The sequence below is a fragment of the Salmo salar genome, chromosome ssa05 (genome assembly GCF_905237065.1).
Source record: "Salmo salar chromosome ssa05, Ssal_v3.1, whole genome shotgun sequence".
NCBI lineage: Eukaryota > Metazoa > Chordata > Actinopteri > Salmoniformes > Salmonidae > Salmo > Salmo salar.
In genome coordinates, this window is record NC_059446.1 from 25,565,635 (window position 1) to 25,579,269 (window position 13,635).

Consider the following 13,635-nt stretch of genomic DNA (forward strand, 5'->3'; position numbering starts at 1 on the left):
TTAAGACAATATCATTTAATTACCAGATACGCCAATCAATCATGTAAAAAGTGAGGGAAATATCATGAAATATAAATAATCACAGTGCTATTACTAAACAAAGTGGACATAAATATAATTCCATCAGTGGTATTGTATCTGTACTGTATGCATTATGTACTGTCATGTCTAGATCAGAGCCTTCAGATCGGAGACCCTCGTAGTGCACATGTAACATTATAAATCCAAATCATACATCCAAACGTTAACTCAACATTGAGATAAACAATTCCAAACGTCTCAGGTCATTGTATGTAATATTACTATATGCCCATAGAGATAGCATATAGTAAAAGCGTCTGATCCGTTCAATTAGCTTTCAACCAGCTAAAACATGAACATTCCCCTTTTCATTTGTTAATCACAATCACAAGTACAGTCACACTCTCCATTGAAGCAATACAGCAGGGAATTATCTATTGAAAGAGAATCTTTACAACTGTCCAGAACCGAAAACTATTCAGGGACAAAAACTCTTTCAACTTCAATTGATAGGAAGATTGGTTTGAGGGTAATCCTAAGAACTGCTCCAAAAGATGAAAAAAAGTTTGTGGAAAAAAATGATTCAAATAGAAGACATTTCCTGAAAGGCCTTCTCAATTGCATACATAGAAATTCAGAAAATAATGTACACCACTATTTGATTAAAACATCCCTTTGTTGTCTGTTTCAAAAGGCAGTTTACATTATCGGCAGCTCTGGGGTGAAATCTCCCCTAGGAACAGATTTAGGATCAGCTTCCCATCCCCCAATCCTAACCTTAACCATTAGTGAGTAAAATTCTGATTCAAGATCTGCGTCTAGGGAAACCTCACCCTACACCTTCCGAGCACAATTAAAATAGTGATAAAAACACTACAAGGACCTAGATGGTTGTGTTTACTCATAGTTCAAATCAGGATAAAGTCTGGGTTACTGTTGTAATGTTATTGAGTGTAAATTGTAACAACTAGTAACTCCCCTACTCATTCCTAATTTAAATACACTGGAACGGAGAATATTTGTGAAATGAAATCAAATTATCAGAAGTTTAAACATACTGCTTGGCCATATACAGTAGCGCTGCAATCCTTTATATGAATTAAATCAGATTACTAAAGTATTATTCTATTCTGGTCATGTATAAATGATCATCTTGGGCCTATCAGATGGCTAAAAAACTCAACGTTGTTATACTAGAGTTTCTATATAAGTATACATCACAATTACTCTGCCTTACATACAACACAATGAGTAATACAAACTCTCTCCATTGTCAACCAATAGCAGTTTAACATATCACCCAATTCTCACTGACCATCTTTTGTGAATCCTAGCCTAGTTGAAAAGCAGCTGAAATTGTCACACTTTGCCCGCCTCTCACAAACCCTCAATTCTCCACTCCGTTTGGTGTGAAATGAACAGATGAGAAAGAGAAGAGAGAAAGCAGCTGCAGTCTCACTTTTCCAGTTTGATAATGAGCCCGCCACAGATGGCTGGTGTACTGAATATCTTCCCTGGGAAACACAGAGAGGAAGAGGAATGGAGATAATGAAAGCTGTCCTCAGCAATAGGTGGATGATAAGGAGCAAGGACACCAAGTTGACAGTGGAAGCTAAGAGGAAAAATGTCAAAGTTGCATGACTTGCAAGAAGCAAGGTGGATGTTCATTCACAGGCAAATATCTAACACTGGCCACATACACTCAAAAACAGAGACAACCTGGTTCTCTTCTCTCAATCTTCCCTTTTCATCAGCAATAGACCCAACAGTTTTCTCAACACCTACATATATTATTTACATTTAAACAATGGCTTTACTTCATTTTCTGCTGTCTCTAAGTCTCATTGGTAACTGTATAAAAAAGGGACGTTATTTACAGTTGGCATGATTTGGAGTTCTGAGTCATGAACTGGAGTCTAAGGGTCTCTGTAGCTCGACCTGGAGTCGAAGGGTCTCTGTAGCTCGACCTGGAGTCTAAGGGTCTCTGTAGCTCGACCTGGAGTCTAAGGGTCTCTGTAGCTCGACAACCTTAGTTATAGTTGCATGTGACAGCGCAGCTTTTTGATAAGGCACTGTAACTAGTGTCTACTGTCAACAGTAATCTCCGTCTGTCTCTCTCACACACACAGGTTGGGGCCGTAATTATAAATTAAGTCAATTCAGAAGGTCAACTGGAAATTCCTCCGTTTACTTTCTGAATGGACTGAATTGAAATGAAAATGCCCCCAACAATGACACACCCTCTCTGGGACACCCTCTCTGGGACACACCAAAGTGGTTGCTTCTAATGCTAGATACAGGAACTCTGAGGGTACCCCTGGAAACGGCCTGCCATTTCAGAAGATCATTCAACCTTTTTTCCGTTCAGTTTATCCTCTGAATTGACTGAATTTATAATGACGGCCCCAACCCTGGTGTGTCTGTGAGTCTAAAAATGGAAGGATAGTAGCCGAGGTGGCACCTTAATCTCAACATTTCTAGAGATGTTCATTAGGATCACTTACTGAAGAGACAAAATGGTTGCCTCTTTACCGCAACCATAAACGATGGTTAGTGTTTCCTTTCTCTGCCATGTTTTACTGTTCAACATACCCTAAACTAGCTGTCTGTCCTTATATCCTCATCATCCTAATAGCTGTTGTGCCAACTGCCCAGCTTCCCATGGATTGCATAGGGGCATGATCGGTGTGGTTCTGAGAACAGACTTGTGGATGTGTTAGAGGCTTTACAACAAGTGTATTTGTTAGATATTTTGCAATGCTAAGTATTTTAGAACTGGCTTCTTCACATTAAAAAAATCACCACAGCTATAAAACAAAAGACAGAAACAGTAGCATTAACAATCAGAGTCCACAGTTAGCCACGATCCAGAGGCGCCTGGGTATTTTAGGACCCCTTCAGCCTCACACTACCCAGGATATACAGTCAGCTGCATCCAGTGGGTTCACAGTTCCTAGTTTCCCCATTATCTGTGTTTTTCCATGCAATGTTCAGGGGAAGGAGAAAGGTGCCGAGCTACCATCCTTCTGCAGTGTGAATGTCAATCAAGCAGTCCTGCAGTCACTAACTTAGTGGGATGCAGGTTTGGTGGGGGCACCAACTCTGCATATCTGGTTGAATGAGCAGGGAGTCAGAGCCTTGCAGTTATTCTCCACTCATTACAGGCAGATGCTTCTCACTCATATAGCTCATACAGAAGCTGATTAAAGTGTCTCCCTCACAGGTCCAGACAGAGCGTTTAGAGAAAAGTTGTGACTGACTGTGGGAGGGGCAAGGGGAAAAAAAACACCATGCAGCTAGAGTGCCTTATCCTTGGCAATAATTGAGGCCTGCGCGTCAGTTTCAGGTGAGGCCAAGGGCGGGACTTTGGTGGGAGTCGGTGGGGATTTGGGTAGACTGGGCAGCTTCTCCTCCCTGGGGGAGGGGCTTCTTTTCTCTGCTTGAGCGATGGCAGAGTCTGCGATGCTGGGCTTGGCGTCGTCAGGGGTGTGCTCGTTGGGGATGAGTGGAGCTGTAGTTTTCTGCAGAGGGAACATGGCACAATAAGAAGATTCTAATAGTAACCAAAGACCAGGAACTATTTATAGCTGGCCTGTATTAGAATTCAGGGCAAGTGAAAAGGCAAAACATTGCACCAGTAGAAATATACAGACACAAAGCGAGACACAAAATAGCTAGACATAGTGAGGTGCAACAGTAGATAAGCTATACATAGGCATGGAATGGCAACTGCAGACATTGCAAGGTGCAAAATGGCATCTGTACAAACAGAGGCAGAAAATGGCTACAGAACAGTGAGCCGCTGAGTACTTGAATACTATCTCTATAAAAAAGGAAAACAGTTTCTGCTCTACAGTACATTGTTCTCCCTGTACACCTCCTTTGCTTTCCTTCTCTCCTCCCTCTCGCTCTATTGATTTAGGCTATATTTTATGCACGCTCACTGTACTATGCTTTGTGTCTGGCAAGCTGGAACGATTTTAGTGCCAGACACAGTAAATTAGTGTGTGTGTGCCTACTGTGGTCTGTGGCACTGGATTGCTGTTGGTGGCAGCCTCGGCAGCGGATGTGGGAACAGGCAAATCATCCCGCATCAGCCCTCTTCTGTCCAAGACACTGCCAAGGGAAGACAGACAAATCAGTCATCAACACCAACCTATTCACTACCGAAACAGAGAGGAGGGAGAGCGAGAACGAGATAGAGACAAGGGAGGGAGGGAGGCTACGGTATGAGGGGAATAAAAAGAGAGACTAAGTTAGCAAAAGATAGAGAGACGAGGGAGGGATGGGTGAGGGTCAGAAGAGGACAACAGAGGAGGGTGGCAACAGAGAAGAAGAATATTATAGAGACAAGTTAGCAAGAGAAAAAAGAGAGAGACCATGAGAAGAAGACAGAAGCAGAGTATTTTCCACGTCCTACAGCACAGTACCTGGGGTACGCAGGCCCACACAGCACTAGTGGTCCTACAGCACAATACCTGGGCTATGCAAGCCCACACAGCACTAGTGGTCCTACAGTACCTGGGGTATGCAGGCCCACACAGCACTAGCGGTCTTACCCCACAATACCTGGGGTACGCAGGCCCACACAGCACTAGTGGTCCAACAGCACAATACCTGGGGTACGCAGGCCCACACAGCACTAGTGGTCCGACAGCACAATACCTGGGGTACGCAGGCCCACACCGCACTAGTGGTCCTACAGTACAGCACCTGGGGTATGCAGGCCCTCACTGCACTAGTGGTCCTACAATACAGTACCTGGGCTATGCAGGCCCACACCGCACTAGTGGTCCTACAGCACAGTACATTACCTGGGGTATGCAGGGCCACACAGCACTTCACAGCAGTTATTGATGATGTTCTTGTGGCTGTAGGGGTTCTGCACCCGGTTCTTTCCAGACCATGAGCCTTTGATCTGTTTAAGACAAAAATAAAGTCCCCCGTTAAAAAAAATGCAGTAGAAACACATATAGCAAGGAACACATTTATCGTGTCATCTATTCCACCTAGGGTCAATTCCATTCCAATCCAAGTCCAATTCTTTGTTTTTAAATGAGGAAATTTGAATTTCAGTTCTGGAATCTACCGAATTGGAATGGAATCTAGCCCAACCCTGCTTCAGCAAGATGCAAACTCTCTTACCGAGAGAGACCTGAAGTTGGGTCAGTTTCATGACTTAACGACCAGTCGTAAATGGTTTCCAACTTTCTCCCTCTGCCTCTCAGTATCCAAGAATGGAATGTCTGAGTTGTATAGAGACTCTTGCCAAAAGAACTTCAACATCCAAAAGTGGATAATGAAACATTATTCCTAACATAACGAATGTGGGAAATTGTCGGTGGGGATGCAAACAATAATTATGTCGTATAATTTGGGATTTTGTGATGTCATTAAAGACGGTTTAACGGAAACACTAACTTTAAGAGCTTTCACAATGTATATATGTCAGAATTGCTAAACTTTGGTGAAGATGAAATGTGATTTTAGCCTTCTAAATTAGATAATTGTTTTTATATAAAGTTTTACCCAGTCAGTAACCACCCACATGATTAGACCAAAACATGCTGGGTTGCTGCCGGTGTGTAGAGTGGTTCTAGCTGTACCCTGAATAATCAACCATTGGGACCAGAGAACGTAAGGGTTTGGTCCACACTTTACAAAATGTTTTTAAAAAAACAACAAGACCAGAAAATGGTAAGACCCGCAAACTCAGAGAAGACTAGACATGCACCACCTGCAGCTCTGCATGTAACGTAGACTAGGAAACTCGACCGAAGACGAGAAAAGAAGCACATTTCCCTATCAAAGGACCATTGGAATGTCTGATGTATCCAGTCTAACAAACACTTCCAGAACAAAGAAAGCTACTACTACAACTACTAAGGACATGGTGACCTCTGGTGGACAACCAGAGACTTACACAAACAGACACTGTCGAACTATTCGTCACAAACGGATCGGGTGATTTCAGAGAGAGATGACAAAGACATACAAGTGAAAAATATATACATTGCATTTCTAAATACAAATGAGCGGTTGTTAGGGTGCTAAATATCCATATGTACGATGAGCGTATTATTCAACTGTATGTACGATCGTTGAATTCCTTTCTCTCCTCTCCCCACCCCTTTCATTGTGTAACAAGCCGTCATACCGAGTTAGTCCACTAGGGACTTTATCACATTTTTAGTAATCAATGTATAAATCTATCCTGTGTGTTTATGTAATTCTGTGTGATTATTTTGTTAATTATTTATTTACTAACTAAGCCAATTTGTGTATCACCGAGTCATGTAGACTAGGGTTCGTGCAGATTTAACGGATTATGCGACGTTTAGAATGAGATTGATATGAGCAAATGATTGGCTGCTATGATAGAGATATTCTGATCTATTCTTGAGTTAATTCGGTAAACAGTAACTCATTAAACAAACTTTTCCCGTGGTGTCCCAGGTTACTAATGAGTTGATTGTTACATGATTAAATCACGTAATAATTAGTTATTAGTTAAATAGCATGTCATCGTATTATTGATAGTCACATCACGACACACGTTTGGCTGCGGGCCAAGCCCCTGCAGGTATTGATATGTCTATTATTAGCCTGATGACAGACAAGGCGGGCTGACAGCCACGGTGCTGTGTTGCTACCAAAGTGACAGTGGCTCATTTTGCTCACACTGCTCAATACCAGTAAAAAGAGGGCTGGCAATGCGCAGGGGGAGAAAGAAGAGGAATAATACATGAAACATTAAAGTAGAGAAAGAGCTCTCCAGCTTTCAACAGCTACTACTGCTGCCATCTCTGCCTCTTGCCAGCACCTCTGCACTCAGATCTGGGAGAGACTTGGATGCAGATATACAGTGCCTTCGGGAAATATTCAGACCGTTTGACCTTTCCACATTTTGTTGTTACAGCCATATTCTAAAATGGATTAAATACAAATCCTCAGCAATCTACACACAATAACCCATAATGACATAGCAAAAAACAGGTTTAGACAAAAGTTTTCAAATGTATTAAAAATAAAAACAGAAATATCTTATTTACATAAGTATTCAGACCCTTTGCTATGAGACTCAAAATTGAGCTCAGGTGTGCCTCGTTTCCATTGATCATCCTTGAGATGTTTCTAACTTGGAGTCCACCTGCTGCAAATTCAATTGATTGGACATGATTTGGAAAGGCACACACCTGTCTATTTAAGGTCCCACAGTTGACAGTGCATGTCAGAGCAAAAACCAAGCCATGACGTCGAAAGAATTGTCTGTAGAGCTCCGAGACAGGATTGTGTCGAGGCACAGATCTGGGGAAGGGTACCAAAAAATGTCTGCAACATTGAAGGTCCCCAACAACACAGTGGCCTCCATCATTCTTAAATGGAGGAAGTTTGGAACCACCAAGACTCTTCCAAGAGCTGACCGCATGGCCAAACTGAGAAATCGGGGAGAAGGGACTTTGGTCAGGGAGGTGAGCAAGAACCCAATGGTCACTCTGACAGAGCTTTAGAGTTCCTCTGTGGAGATGGGAGAACCTTCCAGAAGGACAACCATCTCTGCAACACTCCACCAGTCAGGTCTTTACGGTAGAGTGGCCAGATGGAAGCCACTCCTCAGTAAAAGGCACATAACAGCCCGCTTGGAGTTTGCCAAAAGGCACCTAAAGACTCTCAGACCATGAGAAACAAGATTCTCTGGTTTGATGAAACCAAGATTGAACTCTTTGGCTTGAATGCCAAGCGTCACATCTGGAAGAAACCTGGCACCATCCCTAAGGTGAAGCATGGTGGTGGCAGCATCATGCTGTGGGGATGTTTTTCAGAGGCAGGGACTGGGAGACAGTCAGGATCGAGGCAAAGATTAATGAAGCGAAGTACAGAGAGATCCTTGATGAAAACCTGCTCCAGAGCGCTCAAGACGTCAGACTGGGGCGAAGGTTTTTACATTTAAGTCATTTAGCAGACGCTCTTATCCAGAGCGACTTACAAATTGGTGCATTCACCTTATGATATCCAGTGGAACAACCACTTTACAATAGTGCATCTAAAGGTTCACCTTCCAACAGGACAACAACCCTAAGCACACAGCCAAGACAATGCAGGAGTGCTTCAGGAAAAGTCTCCGAATGTCCTTGAATGGCCAAGCAAGAGCCCGGACTTGAACCCAATCGAACGTCTCTGGAAAGACCTGAAAATAGTTTTGCAGCAACGTTCCCCATCCAACCTGACAGAGCTTGAGAGGATCTGCAGAGAAGAATGGGAGAAACTCCCCAAATACAGGTGTGCCAAGCTTGTAGTGTCATACCCAAGAACACTTAAGGGTCTGAATACTCATGCAAATGTGATCATTTTTTAAAATAAATTAGCAAAAATGTCTAATAACCCGTTTTTGCTTTGTCATTATAGGCTACTGTGTCTAGATTGATGAGGGGGAAAAACTATTTAGTAAATTTTAGAATAAGGCTGTAACTTAACAAAAATGTGGAAAAAGTCAAGGGGTCTGAATACTTTCCGAAGGCACTGTATGGCTGCATACACAGGACACTACTGCAGAGCAGAATCCTCCCGCCACACCAACACAAGGTCAGCTGGAAGTGAGGGCAAGGAGAGGCGGTAGCGACACTGACAAACGCCTCAATATTCAATAGGCTTTTTAATTATTTTTTTTATTGTTTATGTAATACCCACGGATTTGAGTATCTAAGAGTGCCATGTATCAAACTTCAATCACTCCTGCATTGCCGTTTATACACAATGGTCATATAAAGTAAACATTGCTATGATGGATTTGATTGATTCCAGCCTTTGTGCCAACTAAGACTGCAAAGAACAAAAAGGGTGTGTGGTTGCCAAGGTGACAGCTGACAGGTGGTATAACTGGAATGTTTACACCACCCACCCTAAGTGTGTATCTTTCCAGCCACATGAAGCCCCGCCATGTTAGCACTCCCCTTTTAGCATTAACAGTACCCTGGAGTGAAGAAGATCCTAACAACTGACACAGGGGCCGATCTTATTGCAGCTCCTTACGGTTAAGTACTAGGGGAAGGGTTAATCTGAACCCAGATCTGTGGTCATGTAAAAACTTTTTACTCAAGTGTCCAGCTGTGTAGTGTCTCTAGAGAGACGGCTTGCCTCCCACAATGCACCAATGTTCCAGCATACCTGCCTGTACTTAAACGTGGTTTGGCAGAGAGGAAAGGGCAGAGTGGAGACATCCGGCTTTCTTCCAACATTGCCTTATCCACTTGTTGCCCTAGCGTAAACATCCCCCGGACACAAAATAGTAACTAGCAAGAGTGAATTTCACAAGTGACTAGTTTGTATCAACTACTTTCACTAAAAGAACTGCAAAGGTTTTGCCTGCAAACTTTGGTTTTATATCGCAACATTATGGTAGGTCTGCCTACTGGTTATGGTAAGACTTTTTAATGAGCACAATTTTAAGCCCGTCTACCCAAACTTGTGATTTGTTGTAAGAGTTGTCTGTCTGAAAGGACACTCCACGGAATAAAAAAAAAAAGAAGTAAATTACCAAGATAATCCATCATGATTCCCTGACCTAGTGCTGCTGCCCTAAGTCTGATATTTTCAAGACGACCGGCTGTGTCAACCTAAAATGTCCTCCCTTTCCATATCTCCATTCTTTAAATCACCAGTGATAGATAGAGGATGCTAGTTTAAAACTATTGAGAAAAACTATAGAGAATGGTAGAGAATACAGATACTCACATCCTCATTGGTGGTCTGGTTGAGGGAGATCAGGTAAGTATGGAAGCCTGTCAGTCCCACCACTGACCACAAGGTGAAGAAGCACACCAGCACTTCCAGCACAGTGAGATCAGGTTAAGGAAACAACAGCACAGATACTGTACTACAAGCTCTCAAAGTCCACAGGTCAAGGATAGGTCTTTCATGACATTACTGCAATCACTAATGACTTATCTCTTTTGACATTACATGTCCCAGTGACGATTCAGCTTATAACTCCATATAACTCAATTTGACTCAAACTAAATTCTGTATAATTAATAGTGTCTTCGTTTCTTTTAGTGGCCCTAAGGGGTAAGCTACGATGGCCAGAAACATAGAACTTTCTTCTGAAACTCGTCAGTCTGTTCTTGTTCTGAGAAATTAAGGCTATTCCATGTTAGAAATTGCCAAGAAACTGAAGATCTCGTACAACGCTGTGTACTACTCCCTTCACATAACAGCGCAAACTGGCTCTAACCAGAATAGAAAGAGGAATGTGAGGCCCCGGTGCACAACTGAGCAAGAGGACAAGTACATTAGTGTGTCTAGTTTGAGAAAAGACGCCTCACAAGTCCTCAACTGGCAGCTTTATTAAATAGTACCCGCAAAACACCAGTCGCAAAGTTAACAGTGAAGAAGCGACTCCGGGATGCTGGCCTTCTAGGCCTGTAATCGAACCCACAAGAGTTGACATACAAATCATTAATAAAATCCAGACGGAAAATATTTACACAAGAAGCTACCTAATATCACATCATCTGTGCTAACATAATTGCAAAAGGGTTTTCTAATGATCAATTAGTCTTTTAAAAAGATAAACTTGGATTAGCTAACACAATGTGCCTTTGGAACACAGGAGTGATGGTTGCTGATAATGGGCCTCTGTACGCCTATGTAGATATTTCATTTAAAAGAAATCTGCCGTTTCCAGCTACAGTAGTCATTTACAACATTAACAATGTCTGCACTGTATTTCAGATCAATTTGATGTTATTTTAAATGGACAAAAAAAGTGATTTTCTTTCAAAAACAAGGACATTTCTAAGTGACCCCAAACTTTGTGGAACTGAAAGGATATGTCCCAGGTGTGTCCTGTAGTGTCTTCACAAACCCAGAGTTCACCGAGCCTGTAGAGACGTGTACATCGTTAAGAGGGTTTGTGTGATACACTCAAGCTCTCAAACACATCTAATAAGCTCCAAGACATGCACTTAAATATTCCCCTCTCACTCCACCATTAAAAAAATAAACAATTCCTAAAAATGAGGGATGACATTGACAGTACGCTGGCTGAGGTTTGAATTAAGCTCAGAAGCCTGGAGCTAATTATCCTGACTTTAAATGCTCTATGCTTTTCCCTGCCCTCCTGCTGTCTGTAAAGGCCCCTATAGGAACACAAAAGTGTGTGTGTCATCCAGGCAGTTAGCGTTGCATGTCACTTCACGCTCTAGTCAAGCCTCAGCTGAACTAGGTCTCGGTTTCATCACTTATCACCATATTTAGCCCACATCACTCACTTGGCGAGCCCCATCCAGTTCGGTTACATTCCCTCAACTGTCAATAGTGACAGCTTCCCGCAAACCTGTGAATTTCCTATCCACCAATCTGTAAACACTATGTCTGGAAGTCTGTCATGGTCTGAAACTGACCTGGACCTACACTAGAATATAATACCAAAAGCTGCTCTGGTCTTGGCTGTGACAACAGTAACATTCCGGCGTGCTAAACCCTACACACACACACACACACACCTCCCTGTAGCTCCAGGAGAATACTCACGCATCACCACGTGTACGATGTTGAAGGTGAAGATATAGATGGTGAGCAGGGACAGGGACAGGGTGAACAGGTAGAAGTAACGGTAGTTCCTCTTGCCCACACAGTTGCCCACCCAGGGGCAGTGATGGTCAAAGCGATCTGTAGAGAAGAGGAGAGGGAGATGAGGTTAAAGACCAATGAGGTTAAAGACCGATGGGAAGAGGTTCTGTGGCCATGGGATCAAACGCCACTCCATCAGACACAAAAAAACAAACTTTTTTCAATTTAACTTGGAGATGCCAATGAGTGCGTAGGATAGACCCTTCCCCAAAGTTCTGCTGGTTTAATGTATCAAAGACAGTAAGACATTTGACTAACAAAGAGTAAATTGCAGGCTATAACAAAGAGAGTGACACACATACACACACCAGTAATGAATTTGGCCGACCAACATATTGGCATCACATTAAACACGTGGAAGGCAGACATTAACTAATTCTGACAACCTGTTCAACAAAGGTAAAGTACCCATTAGCCAACATCCTCTACTACGAAAGGTCACTAACCTTCAAAGATGAGCGCACGGTTATTACAGGCAATAGGAGCCGTTTCCCTATAATTCCCTCTGGTCTGAATATAGTGACCCCCGTCTCATTAGTGAATGCAGGGTCAGATAGCTTTAGAGGCAAAACATCTTGCTTTAAACTGTTCTCCCAGTGGCAGATAACACACACACACACACACACCATGGATAGTTTCACAACATTATTTAAATAAATTATAAACAGCATGCAGGTGGAAGACTTCTGCATTGGAGCATAATAACAATGAGGAAGAACCATTAGATATACGCATGATCTGTTGATGTACGGTATATGAGCCTCGTGTAGATTATCGACTACTAAATCATATATGGCACACACACACAAGTACAGAGTTGACGGTGGAGGATCAGTGTGTGCCTCTATGCACAGTCATGGTTAGAACACAGGGCCGTCTGTGTGGGGCCAGTGCAGCTGCTGCAGTCTGTCTGGGTCACACACCCCCATCATGACACAGCAGCCTGTCTCCTTACAGAATACTCTGCACTAAGGGCTCAATACAATCAATGAATCAATGAAGGGAGAGGGTTTAATGTACATACAGCTTTTCCCAGGAGCAAGACGAAACAAAAATACACTACTTCTTCCTCAATGCAATCAAGTTTGTGCTGTATTTCACAGATTTTTATTTTTATTTTTTAAATCTAATCACATATTTTGAATAAAACTAGTGGGCGTGTTTATTAGCTGGAAGGAATGCGTTTCCATGGAACTGCCCTGTGTGTGGTATTAACAACACTGACAAATCAATGTAGGCAAGGTCAAGTCTTGAGCAAACATTTAAAAATTCTGTAGAATGTGTCCTTCACATGCTGATAAAAGAAAAGCTAGTCCCCAACACAATACCCAGTCTCAGAGTGAATTATTCTATGATAACAAAATGAATTAAAAACTGAAGGGAGCAGGAGGGAGAAGAGTGCTCTCCCTTACCCACGCAGTTGTCACATATACTGCAGTGTGAGGCACGAGGTGGTCGGAAGATCTTGCAGGTATAGCAGTACTTCAGTTTGACGATCTGCCCATTGATTTGGACGTTGCGGATCCGAGGTGGAGGCCGCTGCCCGGCCGGGACGTTCCCATTGGTCGCCTCTGTGAAAAACGGAGGAAAAGGAGACATCAACAAAAGGTGCCCATTTTGGTTTATAATCAGTTAACAATCTAGTCATTATCATACTGTGTAGTGCAAGTTCCACAAATACAGGTTTAGCCTACTCTTGGAAGAAATGGTCTTTTAACCAAGAATAACGATAATTTTTATTCAGTCATGTTTTAAATCAAGGATGGTCACATTTAGGAGTCACAGACCACAGGGAAATTGCACTTGACAAAAACATAAATGCAACAATTTCTAAATATTTTACTGAGTTACAGTTTATAAGGAAATCAGTCAATTGAAATAAAATTCATTAGACCCTATGGATTTGGGAATACAGACATGCATATTTTGGTCACCATGAATTTGAAAACCAGTCAGTATCTGGTGTGACCAACATTTGCCTCA

General features: G+C 42.5%; 1 protein-coding gene across 1 annotated transcript in view; it reads right to left on the minus strand.

Annotated features, from left to right (window-relative positions):
- Positions 1–13,635, minus strand: part of LOC106604552 (palmitoyltransferase ZDHHC9) — a 56,331-nt gene continuing 42,696 nt past the window's right edge. Inside the window, exons 3-9 of the mRNA XM_014199304.2 lie at positions 13,065–13,223; positions 11,554–11,691; positions 10,853–10,901; positions 9,754–9,856; positions 4,836–4,939; positions 4,041–4,137; positions 1–3,542 (exon numbers count right to left, since the gene is read on the minus strand). Of these exons, the coding sequence (XP_014054779.2) occupies positions 3,318–3,542; positions 4,041–4,137; positions 4,836–4,939; positions 9,754–9,856; positions 10,853–10,901; positions 11,554–11,691; positions 13,065–13,223 (875 nt within the window). The 3' untranslated portion in view covers positions 1–3,317. The remainder of the gene's footprint in view (positions 3,543–4,040; positions 4,138–4,835; positions 4,940–9,753; positions 9,857–10,852; positions 10,902–11,553; positions 11,692–13,064; positions 13,224–13,635) is intronic.